The sequence below is a fragment of the Convolutriloba macropyga genome, chromosome 15 (assembly GCF_964194025.1).
Source record: "Convolutriloba macropyga chromosome 15, txConMacr16.3, whole genome shotgun sequence".
Lineage (NCBI taxonomy): Eukaryota > Metazoa > Xenacoelomorpha > Acoela > Convolutidae > Convolutriloba > Convolutriloba macropyga.
In genome coordinates, this window is record NC_134482.1 from 9,348,042 (window position 1) to 9,371,628 (window position 23,587).

Sequence of the window (23,587 nt, forward strand, 5' to 3'; positions counted from 1 at the left end):
TGGGAAATCAAGATTTTCTGATGCAATAGTTCACAAGAAAATTTTGATGAGGGACAATTACAGAACTTGTGTCTTTAATAGCCCATGCTGGAATGTGTGATGGTCCGATTGGTTTATTTCTTCCCAGTGCTTTAATTGCATCATGACAGTCTTTTTCCATTGCAAATTGAAATCTAATATTTGTTTAGATTTGCACGCGTTTGATATCTGTAGTGGAAATTGGTGGCCATGAAACTTTTGAAGTGTAGAGAAACATTAGTTTAGTAGGCAGCAATTTTTTGTATGCGTCACGTAATCAAAAACATTGAGTTTTATTTTTCAGAGATTCTTATCTCATTTATTAACATCCACGTTTTCCTGTCATTCTCTGCTGCTTCAATAAGATTTCTATGAAATTATTGAAATTGTTGTCGTTGGAAATACTGAATTTGTTTTTTAGATCGAAGAAAATTTTGTATTCTTTATCATTCAAAAACCTATCTCGATCGAACATCAATTGTCTTGATTTTCTAGTTAACCATTTGTCTGTTAACGTGAGAAAATATTTGTCAGTTCTATTAGAACTTTTTGTAAGTGGAGAGGTTTGTGACAGTGCTGCCTTACGGTTTTGAGTAAAGTTTTATTCTGGAATCTAAGCTGCTCTGAACGTACATTTTTTTCCAGTTCTGCTGTTCTAGGCAGTGTTTAAAATCAGATATATTACTGTTCTTTTTGTCGTAAAATGTTTTCTGAACTAGCATCTGTTTAGTTTCTGCAAGAAGCCCTAACATACTTAAAGTCGCAAAGTGATCACCTTTTACAATGCTATCACAAATTACAGTGTCGTTTATAAGTGAGCAGTTAGTGATAATGTAATCAATAAGGTTTTCTGTATCGTTCGCTCGGTTTCAACGAGTAGGAATGGTTTTGTTCTTGGCATATAATGCTTACGGAAGTATTACTGTTTCGAGCTTAGATCTTTGCAACTTATCTAAGTAGTTATTGTTATAATCACCCAGAAGTTTTATTTTTCCTTTTTTTAGTAATTGCATTATCAATGTTATTTGCTAGTTGGTCCAAAAAAGCATTGCTATTTTGTTAATTGAGATTATAGTTAACATTCAATGAAACAGACGCGCAAGTTCGTACTTTCAATAGGACCCATAAACTCAAATTCTTCCGTGAAAAGATTTAAATCAATGAAATTTTGGAGGAAAAAGTCTTTGGTACAAGCATCATAACTCCACCGCCTTTGTCAGTTCTGTCAGGATTGAAAATATTTGTCATCATTTTCACAGAGCCAGGTTTCCGTGAAACAAAAAATGCAATTTGGCCCTAGATCGTGTACTAATGTGCGTAGTTGTTCTTTCCTTGCTGAGAATTCTTTGTAGATTAAGGTGATTATTTTTCATTTCCTACTCTCTTCAGAGTTATCCTGATAGACTCAGTATATGTTAGAAGAGGTCCTGGGTTAATTTCTATGTCACCGGCCCTTAGAAGCAGTGTTAAGCTAATAAAAATGTGAATTAGAATAACAGAAAGCTCGAAACCTATGATTAGTAGCCTTAAAGCTTTATCAAGGCATTTGATGCTTTGTTTTTTAAGTTTTACTAATGCCACTGTCGATGCGGGAATTTTTGAGGCCAACAGTAGCATAACTAAATATAATTTTTCGATTGTTGGGTTGACGGACAGAAAATGTTCAATGTCATTCATTACAAATAATTGCAAAAACAGTCCTCAAAATCATCAGTATTACAATGATGTCTCATTGGAATGGGGGGTCTCTCATTGGAATGGGGGTCTTTGACAGGATTGGGCATAACAGCCTGTGGGTCTCTCATTTGAATGGGGGTCTCTCTTGTTGATAATTTTCATTGGATGTCATAAAAGTTCTCTTGTCTGCTTGGGGGTAGCTATATGGTTTATTTCAAAAGCTGGAACTGTATTTGTTTGAAGGAGCTTTATTAGTTTTATAAGCTATTATTTTTTGTAGAGTCCCTTGGGACTGATGCTACCATTTGATGTTAAAAGAAGATGAGAAAGCAACCAGTTTTTGAGAAGAGGCACACCATGCTGGTAGTTTAAATGCACTATCAAAATACAAAAAAATATATCCATTGGTATCAGTAATATTTTTGATTAAAGAGTTCTTTACAATTTTGATATTAGCATTAAGAAATGATATCTTGAAAGGGGGTTTATCGGAATAGTGCAATTTAATAAGGTTATTGATTTCGTTAATTTTTTTCTTTTTTATCCCGATGCTGCTCAACATTTTGCAGTAGTGGTACTTCACAAACAACGCAAACATCTGGATTGAATTTCTGAATGCATAAATCAATCGGTTCTCTGTGTTCCAGGAAATTGTCAGAGACAGATTTACTATTATGTTTGAGCACGTTGTTAGTACCGTCTTGAATTACTAAAGTTCGACTTTTTTTCGAGTCATATTTGCTCAGAACTTTAATTTTCTCATTGGTAATGGTCCCTCGATAAGCATGGATTGCGCAATCGATTGGAATCGATTTGTCAATTTAAAGTTTGCCTATTATGCTACTGCCAATCAGAAGATTATTGCATTCTTGTGCCATTTCTTTTTTCGGGATTTCGCGAACCAATTCGTTTGCCTCTGTCATGATGCCTATTGTTTTGCATTCTTTTTGAATTGTAAGCCCACCCTGTACTGTATCAAACCCTACCAGGTGGTGATTAGCCATATACAAACGGGACTCCATCATCTTGGTAAGTTTTGTAATTGTTTCCTCTAGAAGTCTCCTTTTCCTCCAATTTTTCGAAAGTTTTAACATAGAGTTGGTAAATATCTTGCTTGTTTAGAGAGGATTACTGCTTTTTATCAATCAGTTTTGCTTACTAAACGATAATATTGCTTTGCCGTGTGATTTGAGAGCTGTTAATTGCTTAGAGACGCATTAATAGTGCTAAGATTCAGGTGTTCTTAACAGGAATTCTTTAAGGTCAAAGAGATTTCCTTAAGGTCAAAGTAAAGCGAAAGAGCGACTGTTTTAAAGGCAGTGAAATGAGCTTCTGAAGTGAAGTGAGGGTCTGAAGAATTTTATTCTAGTAAAAGTAGAATATATGCTAGTTGTTATTTGCTCTCAAACGAAGTTTGTAGCAATTTTATTAGTCCTGTGGTCTTTTTTAATGAAAATTTTTGCTTAACCAATTTTTGGTCTGACCCATTTAACTTTTGGTCCTAAAAGCGGGATTAACAGGTGGCGCTCGGAGAGTATTTAGTGGCTGAGCAGTTCTCTTAGAGCCTCGCGCTTTACTAGTCTTCAAGTATGCGATTCACGGAAACTTTTGTGGAGACAATTTTAAGTGTGAAGGGCGGTTCTTAGTCAGTTCGTCCCCCTCAGTCAACCCACCCCAAACCCTCTCCGCCCTCCTTCAACCCGTCGATTTAGACCCCCTCTTGGCCAGCTCTGCCACATCCCTGCTCCCTATCTCTTGACCCACTGTGCTCCCACCCTCCCCCCTCCAACCCAGCGTGCTTACCCCACGCCCCCTTCATTCAAGCTAAATCTACTTACCCTAAACTTTAGCTTGTCACTGACGAAGCCAACCGCTCGGCTGTCGTTTGAGAGCAATTCGCCCAACATAAGTCGGTTATGTTTGTAACGTTTCAACCTTATCTGAAAATTGAAAGGAAATATTCTATAGCGTCTTGTTATTTCTCGTCCAAAACTAAAAAGGTAAGAGGGGTACCATATTTCATTGTCGAAGGTAAGGTGACCATATTAAAGCTTACGACATAAGGGTTTCAAGTCTAGAATGAATTTTTTAGTTGCTCTCGAACGTTTCAAATAATGGTTGTTTACTTTTGTCTTTTTGTTTTTTTGCAAAATTTTTGCTTGACCATCTTGACTACGTAGCTAGAGCATTCTTTGGTTCGCTTATGAACACTGAAAGTCGACTTATGTACATAAGTCGACTTTCAGTGTTCAAAAACTGGACAAACTGGTAAAGCCTTTGGGCAATGATGTTCTGAGCTGCTGTCCTAGAGCTTTAATAGGATCTAAGTGAGCTGTACAGTGAAGCTGCTAACGAAGCTTGTGGAAGCAGATTTTCATGGTATGACGCGCAGCGCTGTGCTTCAGCGATCTAAAACCAAAGTGAACGCCTCACATGACGTTCGAGAGCAATTAGTCCGATGATAGTTGGTTATGTTGATAAATCTATTTAAATCTATTTTTAAATATTACTTATTCAACCTATTTTAAAAGGCAATATGAAGCACTCAATTACAATTTTTAAAATATTCTTTTTCTGTCAGTGAAAGGTGTACCGAATGGGCCGAAAAGCACTGTTCCAATGTTTTGTTTTGCTTAATTGTTCTCGGACGCAATTATTTCAAGTTTTATTGAAGCCGTGTTTCCTTTCTGATCGCAAAATTTTTGCTTGACCGCGCGATTTCTCAAACTACCTTCATCATGCTTGACTTCTTACTTTTTGCCTGGTCTGAATGGTTTTTTCATTCACAATTTGAAGCAGTGGAACTCAAATTGTGGCAATTACGAAATTTTTAGTTAATTTGAAGACCCTGATTGAACTCATCGAATGACAGACGCCGACTGACAATAGGCTGTTATGTTTAATAATTGCTCTCAAACGAACATGCCACCGTCACGTTCATGCTCCATCTCGCTGTGAATTGCAATTTATAGGCTCTCTGAGCATAAGATAGCAACTACGGAAGCCAACAGCACGGGAGTTGTTTGGGAGCATTGACATTAGACATCGAATTTGTGTCTTTGGCTTGTTTCTCAATTTTGTTTTTCCTGCAAATATCATATAGATTTTGATCGGGTTTGATAAGGTTTTTATTATTTGAAGTATACGACGTATGTGTACTTTTAAGTGTCAATGTCAACGCCTAAAAATGTTTACGTTATGTTTGCACGTTTTGTTTTCAATGTCGAATGGAGTTTGAAGAAATTGTACGTGTGCTTTTTAATAGCTTTAAAGCGATAGCTGAGGCTATTATTAACCTTCTCTTGTTTTTTTTATTTCGTCGTCACAATTTTTGTTACGACCATATGACGTCACAACACTTCAAATCCGCCTTTTGTTCATTCGTTCATGCAATTTCAACTGAATTGCGTGTTTGACGTTATTACAGTTCAAAGAATTGTAATTGTATTGGGGCGCTGTCTTTTTTTAAAGATCTGTTCACACATTTTCATGATTTTTGAAGTCAAATTGGAGTGGTGATTTTGGTCACGCCGAAACAGAAAATGGAGCGAAAAAGCAAGTGGTTTTGCGGCGTGAATTTTTTCGCTCTAATTTTAAAGTAGAGTGAGAAAACGGTGTTTGAACAAAAATTCGGTTTCTCGGTAGTGATTTTTTGTTCACATGCGGCAATTTCACTCTGATTTTTACTGTTTTTTCGATTTTTTAGATTGGATTTTTTGTAAATGGTTTTCCCAATGCATTCATAGTCCGTTCTATGTCTATTTTTCTGTTTATTCAATGAAAATTCTTTGAATTGTACGTCAGGACTTGTCCTGCTATGTTTTTGTATCTTAGTGGAGGTTTTTTGTTCATTCACTTGATTAAGTTTTTGTTCACACGTGACTTACTTCACTCAAAATGACTTCCTCACTGAAATTGACTTTCCTTTAATTCAATGAAATAGGGTCAAGCAAGCACGTGTCACTCTAATTGAAGGGTATTTGAGGGCAGCTAATAGAAACAGCAATATGTTAAACATATTCTTAATCAAAATTTTACATCTCAGCATCTAAAAAAGTTTTTTTTCGTTCTGTTCCTTTTTGGAACTGCAGATCTACGAAGCTATTGCGGCTGTTCTCTGGCAATCTGCCAGCTATGTTACTCAAATTTTTTGCTTCAATCTTCCTGTGCTGTTTGTTATGGAACATTCTTTCGTTTTCACTTCTCGAGTGACTTTTTCACGCTTGGCTTCTTGATTTTCTTGTGATCTAGATAGCTTTTATACAGAAATGAAGTCTGCTGCTATAACAAGAACGATTGTAAGATATGCTATTAGATGGTTTTGATAGCAGAGTGGAGAATGCTTCAGTCTAGCTCGCTGGGGTTTAACCCCTCACAAATTGTGTTCTTGTCCCCTATAGGAAATTATCGGCTGTTATGTTTAATAATTGCTCTCAAACGAACATGCCACCGCCCACGTTCATGCTCCATCTCGCTGTGAATTGCAATTTATAGGCTCTCTGAGCATAAGATAGCAACTACGGAAGCCAACAGCACGGGAGTTGTTTGGGAGCATTGACATTAGACATCGAATTTGTGTCTTTGGCTTGTTTCTCAATTTTGTTTTTCCTGCAAATATCATATAGATTTTGATCGGGTTTGATAAGGTTTTTATTATTTGAAGTATACGACGTATGTGTACTTTTTAGTGTCAATGTCAACGCCTAAAAATGTTTACGTTATGTTTGCACGTTTTGTGTTCAATGTCGAATGGAGTTTGAAGAAATTGTACGTGTGCTTTTTGATAGCTTTAAAGCGATAGCTGAGGCTATTATTAACCTTCTCTTGGTTTTTTCCTATATCGTCTACAGGATTTTTGTTACCACCATATGACGTTAGAATCACTTCAAATCCGTCCTTTCTTCATTCGTTCATGCAATTTCAACTGAATTGCGTGTTTGACGTTATTACAATTCAAAGAATTTGATTTGTATTGGGGCGCTGTCTTTTTTTAAAGATCTGTTCACACATTTTAATGATTTTTGAAGTCAAATTGGAGTGGTGATTTTGGTCACGCCGAAACAGAAAATGGAGCGAAAAAGCAAGTGGTTTTGCGGCGTGAAATTTTTTCGCTCTAATTTTAAAGTAGAGTGAGAAAACGGTGTTTGACAAAAATTCGGTTTCTCGGTAGTGGTTTTTTGTTCACATGGGGGCAATTTCACTCTGATTTTTACTGTTTTTTCGATTTTTTAGACTGGATTTTTTGTAAATGGTTTTCCCAATGCATTCATAGTCCGTTCTATGTCTATTGTTCTGTTTATTCAATGAAATTTCTTTGAATTGTACGTCAGGACTTGTCCTGCTATGTTTTTTTTTATCTTAGTGGAGGTTTTTTGTTCATTCACTTGATTAAGTTTTTGTTCACACGTGACTTACTTCACTCAAAATGACTTCCTCACTGAAATTGACTTTCCTTTAATTCAATGAAATAAGGTCAAGCAAGCACGTGTCACTCTAATTGAAGGCTATTTGAGGGCAGCTAATAGAAACAGCAATAAGTTAAACATATTCTTAATCAAAATTTAACATCTCAGCATCTAAAAAAGTTTTTTTCGTTCTGTTCCTTTTTCGAACTGCAGATCTACGAAGCTATTGCGGCTGTTCTCTGGCAATCTGCCAGCTATGTTACTCAAATTTTTTGCTTCAATCTTTTTGTGCTGTTTGTTATGGAACATTCTTTCGTTTTCACTTCTCGAGTGACTCTTTCACGCTTGGCTTCTTGATTTTCTTGTGTTCTAGATAGCTTTTATACAGAAATGAAGTCTGCTGCTATAACAAGAACGATTGTAAGATATGCTATTAGATGGTTTTGATTGCAGAGTGGAGAATGCTTCAGTCTAGCACGATGGGGTTTAACCCCTCACAAATTGTGTTCTTGCTCCCTATAAGAAATTATCTCGGCTACCGCACCCTCTAAATAAAATTGCCCCCTGTTGCTCGAGAGCAATTTGTACGACATTAGATGGTTTTCGTTTACTTTTTGGTTTTGACGAAAGGTAGAAGTTGTGTTAAAGGAGATAGTGAAGAGTTTTTTGGGGTCTAGGCAGTCCTTTGTATTATATATTTGTTCACTCTAGAGTTGTATATTTCATGTCAGCGAGAGGAGTTCTGTCATTCAAACTCATTTTTTTAAATTCAATCGGGTAGATCAGGTTAAGATGCAGGCGGGTTGCTGTCTCTATCCAAAAAAATTTTTGTTCGAACATTTGAAGTTGAATATCCAACTAAATATCTTGAGACTGAATTTTTGCCTGGTGTTAATTTTTTCTTGTTTTTGTTGATTCAGTTATTAAAATTATGAGACATTTTTTTCTGGTTTTCAAGTGCCGAGTTTTTTAGATTGTTAGTTCTGATTATGAGTCTTAAGCCTGTGAGTTATATCTTGAGTGATATGGTTAAGCACAGTACAATTATCTTTCAAATTAATACATAATTGTTTAAGTCGGCTACTGGTACATTTTCACAGTAGTTGCGCTTGTTTAATTGCTCTCGAATGAGAAATTATTTTAAACCTAAGTGTCTTTTTTATGCAAGTTTTTTGCCTGACTGTTTTTGCGCTTTTCTTCTAAAATAATCTTTGACTTCTCAAGTGACTTCTTTGCGCACTCAAAAATGAAGGTTGTTGTTCAAACAAGACCAATTTTTAGAGACGCGATGACAAGGCCCTGATAGCCGAGTGGTTAATACCTCCGTCTGGGGTGACTGAATTACACTCCGGACGTCGGGCTTGAACCTTACCTTCGGCTGATATTTTAGCACCCTCAACGAAATTTTGTAGGCTACAGTCCTTGAATTTAATTGCGCGGCCTTTCATTCGAGAGCAATTTTTTCGACGTTAGTTGGTTTATGTTTAAATCAATTCGGGCTTTTGTCCCAAAAAACGGGAAATTTTAAAGTTCTGTTAATGTTTATCGATTAATGTTAATGTTATTAAGTTCTGTTAATTGATTAGTCTCACCACAAAAGGATGCAAGTGGTTGGGATTGCAAATCAATTTTTGGGGAAAATGAGTCTTGTGGAAAAACGGCCTGAAATATTATTTTCAGTCACAAAAGTTTGTTTCAAATCGATCTGAGGGCATATGCACATGTTGCAAATTTTGCATACTCCTTTTCTTTGTAATTGTCCAGTAATACATCTGCCCGTAATTAAAGATTCAAATAGCTATTTTTCGAAAATATTTTGATGCAATAATGTATTATTGCTCGTTAGAGCTGTTTGATTGGGTTGAAAAGTTCGACGCAATGTTCGACGTACTTAGTTAATCTATGGACTGTTATTTTAATCATTCTCCATTTTACAGTGATGTACGGTGGTCATTCGCCTTACGGCCGTATGCCTCCTACCCAGCCCTCGCCTTACGGACACGGTCATCCCTCTCCAATGGCTGCGCCTGGACAATTCTCGCCTTCCTTCGCAATGACCTCACCCATTCCCGGACACCCTCCACCCCCACCTGGAGCAGCAGTTATGCAGCCGGCCATGACTCCATACGGAATGGTGGTAAGTTTATAAATTAAATTGAACTGTCTATGGACTGTAGTTGGTTTGAAAGAGGTTTTTTTTTTCAATTTTGTAATAATAATAATAATAATAATTTGTTTTCCTTGGAAATGTATAAATATCCAATATAGGTGTTTTTTTCATAAACAAGAGGCGTTTAAAGGGGAGAACTCTACTTATGAGCAATATGTACCTTTTCAAGGTGTGATAGACTATCGCTTGGTTTTTCGTAAATCATTTTTAATTGTTCTGGAATGAATTTTGAGTTAATTATTATGAACGTGTCTTGTGTGCAAAATTTTAGCTTCACCATTCTGACTTTCTGAGTCTGTTACTTCCCTTACATTTTGCCTGATCTAAATTGCTGTCGCATTCACAGTTTTAAGCAGCTGATATCAATTGGCGTCAGTTTGCTACTAGAAATTTAATGAAAAATGCGCCGAAAATGGTGTAATTTTTTCACTAAATTTTGATAGGGGTCTATCACAATGTTATTTGAAGCCCTTTCAAGTCAGCTATGTTCGATTGTTTGTTTGTAGCCTCAAATGGGAAAGACACAAGCACAGATGATGCAACAGCAACACTCTCCAATAGCAGCCACTGTGTCTATGCACCAAATGGTACCACCTCCTCCCCCACATTCACACGCACAGCAACAACAGCATCAAATGTCAAAGGACTTTTTGCCTTCATTGCAGCATGCACAGGTAACAATTTACAACTCAAGTAGTTTAATTTTGTTACCCAAAGAAACAGGAACTTTAGTATCAGTTTGTTACCCGGAGAAACAGAAACTGTTTCACAGCTTTGACAAAATCTTTGTTTTCATTGCCACCTAGTGAACAAAATAATTTAATGCTTGTTTTTGGCACTTTTTCCGAGAAAATTTTGGTCGATGGAATTGAAATAGAGCTTCCAATTATTCGCTTGCGAAATTGGAAAAGCGAGCAGCTATCGCATAATGTCTTTTTAATGCTAAACGTAGTCAAAGTAATTAATAGCCGCCGTCAGCCTCTCAACGCCTATAATTTAGGCGCTCTCCAATACAATTGAAAAAGAATTTGAATTGTATTGGGGTGCTGTCTTTTTAATTGCTCTCAAGCTAAGTTTGTAGCAATTATATTAGTCTGTTGGTCTTTCTTTTTTATGCGATTTTTCGCTTGACCGATTTTTCGTCTGACCCATCTGACTTTTCGTCCTCAGAAACGGGATAACAGGTAGCGCCCCTCGGGCATTAAGTTCTCTTAGAGACTTTCAGCTCACTAGTCTCCAAGTGTGCGATTCACAGAAACTGTTTTGGAGACTTGTACTTATGGTGTGAAGAGCAGTTCTTAGAGGTTGACCCCCCACCCCACACACACACACGCACACACACACACGCACACACACACGCGCACACATACACACACACACACGCACACACACACACACGCGCGCACACACACACGCACACACACACACACACACACAAACCCCCCCCCTCCCCTCCCCCACTGCATATCAGCCTCCCCCTCTCTTCACTCCCCCAATCTCCATCACTGCACATCGTTCAGCCCCCTCTGCCGCTGCGCTCACCTCACGGCCCTTCAATTGAGCTAAAGCTGGCCTCACTAAACCGTGGCTAGCTACTGCCGAAGCCAACCGCTCGCCGGTCGTTTGAGAGCAATTCGCCCGACGTTAGTCGGTTTTTTTAAGATCTGTTCACACATTTTCATAATTTTTAAAGTCAAATTGTAGTTGTGAAATTTCGCACTCTAATTTTAAAGTAGAGTGAGAAAACAATGTTTGAACAAAATTTCGCTTTCTCGTTAGTGGTTTTTTTGTTCACATGCGTCATTTTGACATTGGTTTTCAGTTTTTAATTCATTTCACCTGATTTGTTTTGGATTTTTTTTCCGAATTCGCTTATTGCCCATTCTAGGTCTAGTTTTTGTTAACTCTATGAAAATTCTTGAATTGTATGTCCGGACTTGTCCTGCTATTTTTTAAAATTCGCTTCACCTTTTCTTCACGTTTTTCGTTTTACTCAAGTCATGATTTTCACGTTTGACTTAGTTTACTTCACTCACTGTTTCAACTGAGTGGATTTCAAATTCTTTCACGTATTGAATTACGTAATTTAGTGAATACGGTCAATGTTAAAATTGCAAAATCAAAAGAAACGGGATAAACCGATAAAGCCCGGTCATTGAGTCATAGTGCATTAGGTTATCAAAGTTCATTAATGAATATTACTACACGGTTGTTATCGCCACCGAAAAGTTATCAAACTCCGAGGCGAAGACGAGGTGTTTTGATAACTTCGAGGGCGATGACAACCGTGTGGTAATTTTTTTAGTCAACACCTGTTGCGATCATGTTTTTATTTTTTAGACAACAAGTTTATCAAACTGTTTCCATCATTGGACAATGAGTTTATCACCACTCTTTTATCGCCACTGTTTACTTAGTAACGGTGGCGATAAAAGTGTGATAAACTCGTAGTCTAATGCTGAAGTGTTTTTCGAGTGTCGATCGAGTATTAAATTTTTTTATATTTGCAGTTTTAACTGCTATTATCGCAACAGGTGTTGATTAAAGCGATTGCTGCTTGATAGCCTTCAGTTTAGAAGCTGAATTAGGTGTACTTTTGGAAGCTAATTTCGACTACGCATAATATGCACACCAAATAAGAACTGTGACACTTAGGAAAGTTCTGTCAATTTCTATCTCTTAACTTTTCTTTTTCTGTTTCAAGCCCAATGTGCGTCAAGCGGGTCAACGGCGGCTATTTTCCAGCAATTTGCCGGCTATGTTTTGACGTGTTTGAATAAAATTTTAAAGATTGTATTTGAAATAAAGCACAATGAAATGCGTTTAATCGCAGTCGGTATTATTTTTCCATGTTTTCGTCGAAAGTTCGCGCACTTCTTTCGTTCCAATGTTTGTCGGATTGTCAGGAATAAAGTTCATGAATTAAAGAACCAAATTCCATTTTCAGCCTCAACTTAGTTGGACAATTTTTTGGTTGCAGCGCAAGCGTAAAAGATCTAGGCGATACCAGGTCTTGTAGTCTGTTGGTGATCTTTGATGAATTGCGTTTTCTTGTTCTGTTTTTCTAACGTTTTCTCTTCCATACTGTCCTAAAAAGTTTCCTTTCAGTATTTTTCTATTCGCTTTAGCCTCCAAATTCCGGAACCCCCCATTCGACCGAAGCTATGATGCAACACCATCCTGGATCTATGACTCCAGTTCCTCCTCCTATGACGTCAGCAACTTCTGACGGAACCCTTTTAAACCCTCAACAGATGCAACACCCTCCTGTCACGGCGCCACCCCCGGGTTCTACGCCAACGATGAGCGGGATGGCCAGAACGCCCCATAGCCAGCAGCAAGTTGGCAGGACAACTAACAATGTGACGATTGTGTCGGTGACTCCGGCGTCCGAGTTTGCAAACACAGCCAGCGTTGCGGATAACTTGCCGAGTAAAGGTGAGTGATCAAGAAGTTCTCCATTAATTGCTCCAAAACGCTGTCTAGCATTTATTTTGTACCCGTTTTATCTCCAAGCTTTAAGAGTTCGATGGAATTAGTGAATTTTGAGGATAAAATTGACTCAAATAGTGTTGAAAAAAAACTATTATCCCTTGAATTTTGGGCAACAACGGGAAATGATTAGTTATCAGAATTGGCAGGCCAGATTTTTTAAAATTAAAAAAAACTTCGGGAACTTTTTATCGCATCCTGCCATCATCAGTCGTTTCTATTTTATGGAAATCTATGGTATACTGGCTTAACTAGAGATCAGATATTAAAAGTGCGGAATTTGGAGCCAGACCTGTAGTAACAAGAACAGACCTAATATTTTGGAGCAATCTCATAATTTCGGTAATTTTATTGATTTGGAAGTGTAATTTTTTGAACAAAGTGTGTGCTTTTCTTTCGATTCAATCATTCCAATTTTTCTCTCTTCACAATCAAACCTTTCAACACTAGATATTAGCTTCTTAGGTTTGCAAATTCTGCTCATTTTTGCTTTCATCGTGACTGTAGAATTTTAAGACACTGGGTGTTTTTGGCTAATTTAGTGGATTTTAATTGGTGTTTGGTATTTGGGTGTTTGACGTTTCCGTATGACTTTGCCCTTGTAATTGTCATAGCAGCTCCCCTTAATGTCTCGTCGGATTTACAATTGAACAACAACAACAACATCAGAGCCGGAATCAAAGCAAGTCCCACACGAAGTTTCAACAGTCCCTTTAATAATCAAGTACCAATTAATCAATACAGTGATAAGTATTACCCGCAACCCCTGTACGAGCAGACTGGAAATTTAGACTTCATGAAACCGGCTTATAGAACTTTCCAGGAGACTTATAACAGCTCATCTTTTGAACACAATCCCTACACACAGTTTAAACTAGCCGGACCTTCCACTAATTCTGACATTTTTCCTCCAAAAAGTCACACCTCGAATCAGTTCGCAAAAACTGACGCCTCTCAGAATTCGAGGAGCGTGTATGATTTTGTATCACCAACTGGTCAACAGAGCTCTCCGATTACGTCATCAATTGCGCCGCCTTTGAAGCACGAATCCCAACCAGTTCCAAAAACCGCAGTTAATAGTTCCCAGAGTTCGAACATCGCAGGTAGTTCAACTAAGAATCAAGATCAGATCGAAAAACCGGGAAGAACAAACGGTTTCGTGTCAGTTTCTACTCCAAGTAACATTAATCAAGGTTTGATAATCGAGAATGCCGAAATTGTACAAATTGTTTTGCCTGATGCCTGCAATGAATGTAATTATCCCTTTAAAGTTTTTGTTTTTGAAGGCTAAACCAATTTTGCATGATATTCCTTCTTAAGGTTGAAATCGATTGCAAATTTTGCCGATATAACTTAGGCATATAGTGCAAAATAGCGGTTGCTTGCGCGTCCAGTTTTAATTTAAAAAAGGCGATTTTAGTTGGTTTAGTTGAAATAATTCTGAAATATAAGTTATTCATGCTTTCTTTTGATCTTTTTTAGCTCCTATCAATGATGGTGCCCAACAACAACAAGCTAGAGGTCATATGAACACTCAATCGAAGGTCTACTTACAAACTTCAACCAATCAAACGTTCTTGGGAGCGAGCAAAAATCTCAACAACCAGCAAAGCGACTCTACGACTTCTGCTTTCTCGTCTGCAAACGTCGCGGGAACTATGAGTGCAACTGGAACCAGTAGTGATGTTATGGGAAAAGGAAAATCTAATGTCAACATGCATATGTCAAGGACAAACAGCGTTGTAACAAGCGGTTCTTTGCCTTTTGGTCACATTGACGATGACATAGGAAGCGAGGCATCGCCTTTTCCAACGTCTCCAGCGCCTTCGGTTGGATCTGTCAAACATGGCCAACAAGCATCCAGTGTTCCCGAAGTAATTGGGGAGGACCAAACGGTTGCGAAGTTGGACGATATGAATCTGGAAGATCTGAGCCAGGATACGAGAAGGTTGCTGACGGACGTCGTTGTCGAATTCGAGAAGAATCGAGTTCGTTCTGATGATGGCGACTGCTCATCTAGCAGAATGGTAACACCTGTGAACATTCCGACTCATTTGAACGAGGAATCTTTGACGAACAGTGAAACGAAAGTTGTAACTGAAGTTAGAATTCCGACTTACAAAACTGAGCAAGTTATGGGCGATACGATATCTGTACCAAAAACAGTGCCTGTCATTAACACTTCAGCAAATGTTGCACCTGAAAAGAAAGAGAAGAAGAAACGAGAATCTGACAAGAGCAAGAAAGCTAACAACGGGGTTGATGATAAGAAACAAAAGGTTGTTTTAGATCCTTTGAAAAAGTTCCCTCATGCTTTGGGTAATCTGGACACTCTGCATTCAAATCGTGATCTCAGCAGTTCCGCGATCGACTTCGGGAGCTCTTTTGACTCTCAGAATACAGGCTCTAGTTTCTCATCTGCGTTCTTTGGCTCAAACTCAGATGCGAATTTGTTTTCAAGCCTTGAACCAGATTCACTTTTCAACTCACATGACTTCGATACGACAGGAAGCGAGTTGATGAGTGGAAATAACTTCATGCCTCATCCAATGAAGGGTTCAGATCTTGAGGGAGTTGGAAACGACGAGCATTGTGGAAAACTTTTAGCCCAGATCATGGAAGGGGACGGATCTGGCATTCCCGTAAGCGATTTCAACGACGTTTTGGGAGGAACTGCAAATACTGTTTCCAGAGCAAATTCCCACCCTGCTGGTTTCACTGGCAATTCCCAGATGAAGGGAATCCATGGTATTTCCGACTCGTTCGGCATTTCTGAGAATGATATTAATTTGTTGCAACAATCTATGGACATGGCTCAAGCATCGAGTCAAAATAATCAAACAGGCAAAGCTAGGAAACGAACTAAAAGTACTAACGCCTCGAGCAAAGCTTTCGGAGAACCTAACCCAAAAGTTAGCGTCACTCAGACAACTTTGAGTTCCGCGTCGCCTCAAAAAGCGACCCAGGGCAGGGCTCAGATTTCTAAAAGTTCAACCCCAACACCGGCTTCGGAATTCACTCCTCCAGGGACGGGCACTCCTGAAAATCAGTTAAGCAAATCGAACCCTGAATCTTCGTTTTCAAGTATGAAGTTCGAAAGCGTTATTAACAAAGTGCTGTCTGAGAAAGGTGGGAAGAACGCTACGACTACAGAAGCTACTGATTTGAAACAGGCTCATAGTAACAGTTCATCGCCTAGCTATGATACGAAACAGCAACAGTCGAAATATCAAGAAAGCGTGCAACGTGTTTCAAACGCAAAATCAATTCATTCCAATACTGGTCAGGAATATTCACCTGTAAAGGTACAGCGGCTTGGAGGTAATACCAGCTCAATGTTATCTGGGGGTCATGTTAGCTACGCAACTAATAATGATACCCGGCCAACCCCCGGGCCCGATTACGGGGTGCCAAACAAAAGAGGCAATGCTACAACTGATTTTGTTAATTATGCCTCAAATATAGCGATGAATGTGAATAACAACAGCTCTGGCATTAACAACGACCATCAGTATATACGGCAATCGTCAGAGGTGGTTATGTCAACCGGGGTCGAAGGGACGCCATACATGCAATCTCCGAGTGGAGGGTCGGCAGGTCATAATACTGGGGGATTCGGAAGTAGTCATTCAATGGATCCGATGACACATCAACAGCAGATCAAGTTTTTCCCTTCTCTCGCGTCGAAAAGTTCCATGGAATACTCGTCGAGTCATATGCCAGGATCACCGCATGCATCTAAATATGGTAAATTTGGTTTATGACAAGGTTTCATCAAGGTAAAAAGTCGAGCTGAAGGGCGTAGAGCTGAAGAAAAAATGATAATTGCCTAATGCTTAAACTTGATTGTTCCGACCCCACTTGTGGGGGAGGAACTATATACTCAAATGGATTTTTTTGTTCAGACGTTTTTGGCCGATCGATATATTCACTGTAGAGAAATGTGAGTGGTATCATTAAAAAGCTCGTCCAGCGTAAAGTTCGAAATTAAAGATTTTTTTGAATTTCGTGTTTGTCGAGGAGCTATCGAGGTTTTTAAAGTTTTGCGTGAACACTTGATGTTTCATGATTTTGTTCACTTTTTTGTTCAAATTAGGATTTTTTTTCTCTAAAATATCAATACAAAATTACATTTTTGCGACAAATGAAACAATCTTGAAATGAAAGCTATCAATATTGGAATTCTCCAGCAAAATGCTGGCGGTTTTGCTCCTCTATCAGGTCCAATATGAAACTTTGGTTACCCCATTTTGATTAATTGCTCTCAAACGAAGTTTGTAGCATTTATATTAGTCCTGTCGGTCTTTTTATGCGATTTTTCGCTTGACCGATTTTTCGTCTGACGCTTTTGACGTTTCGTCCCCATAAACGGGATAAACAGGTAGCGCCCCTCGGGCATTAAGTTCTCTTAGAGACTTTCTGCTCACTAGTCTCCAAGTGTGCGATTCACAGAAACTGTTTTGGAGACTTATACTTATGTTGTGAAGGGTGGTTCTTAGAGGATGACCCCCCCCCCCCACACACACACACACACACGCACACACACACACACGCACACACACACACACACACACGCGCACAGACACACACAGACACACACAGACACGCACGGACACACACGGACACACACAGACACACACACACGCACACACGCACACACACACACGCACACACACACACACACACACGCACAGACACACACAGACACACACGGACACACACACACGCACACACACACGCACACACACACGCACACACACACGCACACGCACACACACACACGCACACACACACACACGCACAGACACACACAGACACACACAGACACACACGGACAGACACAGACACACAGACACAGACACACAGACACAGATACACAGACACACACACACAGACACACACAGACACACACACAGACACACACACACACAGACACACACACACAGACACACACACACAGACACACACGCACACACACACACACACACACACACGCACACACACACACACACACACGCACAGACACACACAGACACACACAGACACACACAGACACACACAGACACACACAGATACACACAGACACACACAGACACACACACACACAGACACACAGACACAGACACACAGACACAGATACACAGACACACACACACAGACACACACACACACAGACACACACACACAGACACACACACACAGACACACACACAGACAGACACACACAGACACACACTCACACACAGACACACACACAGACAGACACACACACACAGACACACACACACAGACACACACACACAGACACACACAGACACACACACACACAGACACACACACACAGACACACACACACACAGACACACACACACACACAGACACACACACACAGACACACACACACACACACAGACACACACACTCACACACAGACACACACTCACACACAGACACACACACAGACACACACACACACAGACACAGACACACACACACAGAGACACACACACAGAGACACACACACAGACACACACACACACACACACAGACACACACACACACAGACACACACACAGACACAGACACACACACACAGACACACACACACACACACAGACACACACACACACAGACACACACACACAGACGCACACACACAGACACACACACACAGACACACACACACAGACACACACACACAGACACACACACACAGACACACACACACAGACACACACACACAGACACACACACACACAGACAAACAAACACACAGACACACACGCACAGACACACACACAGACACACACACAGACGCACACACATAGACACACACACAGACACACACACACACAGACACACACACACACAGACACACACAGACACACACACACAGACACACACACACACAGACAGACACACACACACACAGACACACACACAAAGACACACACACAGACACACACACATAGACACACACACACACAGACACACACACACAGACACACACACACAGACACACACACACACACAGACACACACACAGACACGCACGCACACACGCACGCACACACACGCACACACACACACACACACACACACGCACACACACACACGCTCACACACACACACACACACACACACACACACACACAACTCCCCCCCCCCCCCCCCCCCCCTCTGCACTCCCCCAATCCCCATCACTGCACATCGTTCAGCCCCCTCTACCGCTGCGCTCACCTCACGCCCCTTTAATTAAGCTAAAGTTGGCCTCACTAAACCGTGGCTAGCTACTGCCGAAGCCAACCGCTCGCCGATCGTTTGAGAGCAATTCGCCCCACGTTAGTCGGTTTTTTTTTCAGATCTGTTCACACATTTTCATGATTTTTAAAGTCAAATTGTAAGAGTGAAATTTTGCACTCTAATTTTAAAGTGGTGAGAAAACAATGTTTGTACAAAATTTCGCTTTCTCGTTTTTGGTTTTTTGTTAACATGCGTCATTTTGACATTGATTTTCAGTTTTAAATTTATTTCATCTGATTTTTTTGGATGTTTTTCCGAATTCGCTTATTGCCCATTCCAGGTCTAGTTTTTGTTTTCTCTATGAAAATTCTTTAAATTGTACGTCAGGACTTGTCCTGCTATTTTTTTCGCTTCACCTCTTGCTCACGTTTTTTGTTTTACATAAGTCACGATTTTCACGTTTGACTTAGCTTGCTTCGCTCACTGTTTCAACTGAATGGATATCAAATTCTTTTAAGTATTGAATTACGTAATTTAGTGAATACGGTCAATGTTAAAAGTGCAAAATCGAAAATCAAAAGTGCTGTTTTTTCAGCCCTAGGTGTCAAGAAACCTCCTCTAGGGTTTTACATTCAGTTACTGCATAGTTTCTAGTGGTAGTGGAATGGTTTCAACATCACGAATTTTAGCCTTTTTTTGACAAAACGTGCAGGTTTTTCCAATTTTTTTGCCATTTATTTTTTTATTATCCACTTCTTTGCAGTCGCAGGGGCCAGAAAACATCATTAAGGGTTTGATGATAAGTTACTGAAACAATTTTATTCGCCATGGAATAGCTTTCAATTTTTTAATGTAACAAATTTTATCATTTTTTTCGGTAAAATTTGCAATTTTTTTCATGCTGTTGTTGGTTTGTAGGATTCTCCAGCCTCAAGACTCGAGAAACCTCCTCTAGGGTTCAAAAGTAGGTACTGTATAATTTCTATATGTAATTATATGTTTGTCCAGTTTTCAACACCCCAAATTTCAGCATTTTTTTGACAAAACTTGCAATTTTTAAAGTTTTTTTTAACATTTATTGTCAGTGTATTATCGCTATTATCAGTTTATTTCTTATTATTGTCATTTATTCAGAAAATGTCCGTTAAGGTTTGATAATGAGTTACTGAAAAATGTTTGTTGGCCATGGATTAGTTACAACTTTTATCACAAATTTTAGCAGTTTTTTTGCAACTTCTAATTTTTTCAAGTTTGGAATTTTTGTCATTTTCTTCGTTTCTCTAACCTCAACAGCCACAGAACTTCCTCGAGAGTTTGAGCTTAGGTTACTGCATAGCTTTCAGATGTAATGGAAGGTTTTTCAAGATTTTAAGATCAGCTCTTTTCAAACTTATTTGCTCATTTTTCAAATTTTAATCATTTTTTCCGGCAACAGGGTCCTGAAAAGTGACCTCCTCCAAGGCTTCATGAAAAGCTGTTGCCTAGTTTTTAGGTTCATGGAATTGTTATCAATATTTTAATGACTCCAGCTTTAGCACTTTTTTGATAAATTAAATTTTTTTAAATTTTCGAAAAATTATCATGTTCCAAGTTTATGGATGTTTTTGAGCCAGTAAGACTAATAAAGCTTGAAATATTGATACTGGATAGTCTCTTGAGACAATGAAATGGTTTTGAAGATTTTAATGTCTTGAATTTTTGGCAAGATTTGGTTAAAATTTGCTATTGTTTTCAAAATTTTCTAGTGTTTTGTCATTTTCTGAGTTTAACTATAATTACTGGCCGATGAAGTTTTTCAAGTCTTGCAGATGAGTTATATGACATAACTCAGGAGAGAAAAAATAGTTTCGAACATTTTCACTGCAAAATCTGGAAGCTTTCTATTATTTTTTGCAATATTTTGCATTTTTAAGTATCAGTTTTTCGTTTAATTTTACTAACAAAGCTAGAAAACCAGAATTGAAGAGTCGAATCAAGCTAGCGCTAGCTTCAATAAACCGTGGCTAGCTACTGACGAAGCCAACCGCTCGCCGGTTGTTTGAGAGCAATTCGCCCGACGTTAGAGACAAGTCACTTTTCAATTCCAGGATCTGCTGATGACAAGCGTCATTTACAGTCAAATGATGCCCCAAGAAATAATTCGTTTTAAGGATTCGCTCATTTATTATGGCTACGACTCTGAGTGTTCGTAATTTCTATTGAGATTTTGGTTTTCTTTGAGATTTTAATAAAATTTTGTAGTCTTATGACTAATACTCGTTGACTAAAAGTGCAATAGGCTTCCTAGAGAGCAGAAATTGAATCTATGTTGTAATTTGAGGTAACAGCCTCTTTTTCGAATTTTTTTTTTGAACATTAACCAATCTTGAACTTGTTTCGGTGATTTGTAAGTCAGTCTCACTATTGGCAGGACCCCCCATCCTTTCTACTGCAACCAAAACACATCTAATAAGCGGTTTTATCTTGACTTTTCATAACTTATTTTAAACTTTTGGTTATTTTCATAATTTTAGATCCTTCCAAAATCTCATCACATTATCCTATTTTTGCCAGTTCCCATTGGTATGGAGAAGGCTATCAATAGATCATAATTAAAGTTTGCAGAGAAAAAAACAAGGTTTTAATGGCTTCGACATTGTCTTCTCGCACTTTTCTACTGATTTTTTGGTTTTTGCATGTATTTGTTGTCCTTTTCATAGTCATACAACCTGCTGTGATAACTTATTGATAGGAATGATACGTATTATTGCCTTCTCATCGAAGCATCACTTTTTATTATTTATTGATTTCCGTTGAAAGCCTTTGAAATTAATGGCCTTGATACTAAGGGTTTTCTAAAAAATAGCCTTGTTATAATACGTTTGTTCATGTCAGTTGGTTTTCTTAAGTTATGTTGTTACAAAAAATCCGACGTTTTTAAAAAATAATTTGAAAATGAAAAAGTTTTCAATGAACGATTCATTTTTTAATGGCTTCGACACTTTTCTCCAATTTCTTTTTTCAGTTTGCCTGATCTGCCTGTTTTGTTGTTTTTGGAGTCGTAAAGAGCTGAGAGGTCTCATATGCTCTTGATTGAGCGTTTAGCGATTGAAGATGCTCAATGCAGTAAGTTTATAGCAAATAATCTTACATTGTATAATATTTGTTTTCAAACGTTTTAAAACTAATTTTTTGTTGTTATATTTGTCAACGTTTATCTAATCCTCATCATTGAGAGTCCCCATCCAGCTGCCTATAGTTCGAATATTAAAGTGGCCATTGATATTACGTCGTTAGTGATCTTTTAATTGTTGAACATTAAGCGTTTTTATAAAAGTTTTGTTAGTGGTCAATATTTGTGTTCCTTTTTCTCTTTTATAAGCACATTCGCGTAATAACAGATTTCAATTATTTTCAAATGAGGTCCAAGTGATCAAACTTATTCTCTCAGTTTAGTTTTAACTGACATAGTTCAATTAACTTTTGGAATAAAAATAATATTCAGATAACAGCAAAAGGTTTTAATGTCTTCAATAATTTGTGTTCGCAAATTGTTTGTCAATTTTTTTATTCATCTTTACTCCATTTCTGTGGCTTAGTCTAACCAAAGACAGATTCTTTTGGTTTCGTAATCGCTTTCTAATAAATTTAGCAAGAATTTTTTTCGGTAAAAGCTAATGGTTTTCAAAACGTATGTAAATACATCGGTTGATTTTTCAGTTTCGCCTCATTATTGCTTCTTTTTGTCAACTTGTTACCTAGTCTCGTTAATATAAAGTTCCGTCTGCTTTGTAGTAACGAAAAAGTAAACTTGTGTTAAGGTTTTTCTGATTGTTTTTTGACGGTGTTACTAGGCGCTTTTAAGTTTAGATGTTATATTTTTGCTGTAAAAAATGTTTTTTTTTCTTTTTGCTTAATTTGTTGTTTATTTTTTCTCCCGTAGTCTTATTAATATTGTGAGATCTGGTGAGCGCTGTATTGAGGTATGGCATTATTTAAATCATTTAGTAGTTTGTGTAACGACTTTTTTTAAACTCAAAGATCTATTTTTGATTATCATTGCATTTGGTTGACAGATATATCAAAAATGTAGATGAGCGCTGGTCGCAACATCATGTGTGAACGCTCATTAATGAGCCTCCTTATTAGGCTAACAATTTTGTTGTTTCAAATTAGAACGCTCACTAAATCAGTTGTGGTATGATTAATAGCCGCCCTCATCTTCTCAGCCGGCTATTATAGCGCTCCTATATTTTTTTTTCGTCGAATAAAAAAATGTTTCGCTTTACCTCATTTTGCCGCTTTTTCAACATTTTGCGTGATATCTTTTTGACTTCTCTAGGCTAGTTTTTCTCTTCTCTCATTCTGCTAAAAGTGATTTTGAACATCAGTTGCGCAGCAAAGCAATTCAAAATGAACAGAGTCAGTATAAAAAATTGAAGTCAGAAGTAGAAACGGGATAAACCCATAAAGCCCAATTTTAGATGCCCGCTATTTGAACGTCGTTCCTATAAGTCTTAGTTACCATCTCTAATGCTTATTGGTTTTGTTAGCAGCCCCTGTAGCTTCTCTCTAAGAAACAGAAGTACGTTATGTTCAACTA

At 38.4% G+C, this 23,587-nt stretch overlaps 1 protein-coding gene across 7 annotated transcripts in view; it reads left to right on the top strand.

Annotated features, from left to right (window-relative positions):
- LOC142354453 (uncharacterized) overlaps positions 1–23,587 on the top strand; it is a 70,462-nt gene that overhangs the window by 29,023 nt on the left and 17,852 nt on the right. For 6 of the 7 annotated variants that reach the window (XM_075406754.1, XM_075406753.1, XM_075406756.1 and 3 more), the window contains 5 exons: positions 9,038–9,237; positions 9,777–9,944; positions 12,399–12,708; positions 13,377–13,955; positions 14,245–16,509. In XM_075406754.1, coding sequence (XP_075262869.1) covers positions 9,038–9,237; positions 9,777–9,944; positions 12,399–12,708; positions 13,377–13,955; positions 14,245–16,509 — 3,522 coding nt within the window. The remainder of the gene's footprint in view (positions 1–9,037; positions 9,238–9,776; positions 9,945–12,398; positions 12,709–13,376; positions 13,956–14,244; positions 16,510–23,587) is intronic. The other variant, XM_075406758.1, reaches the window with a different exon arrangement.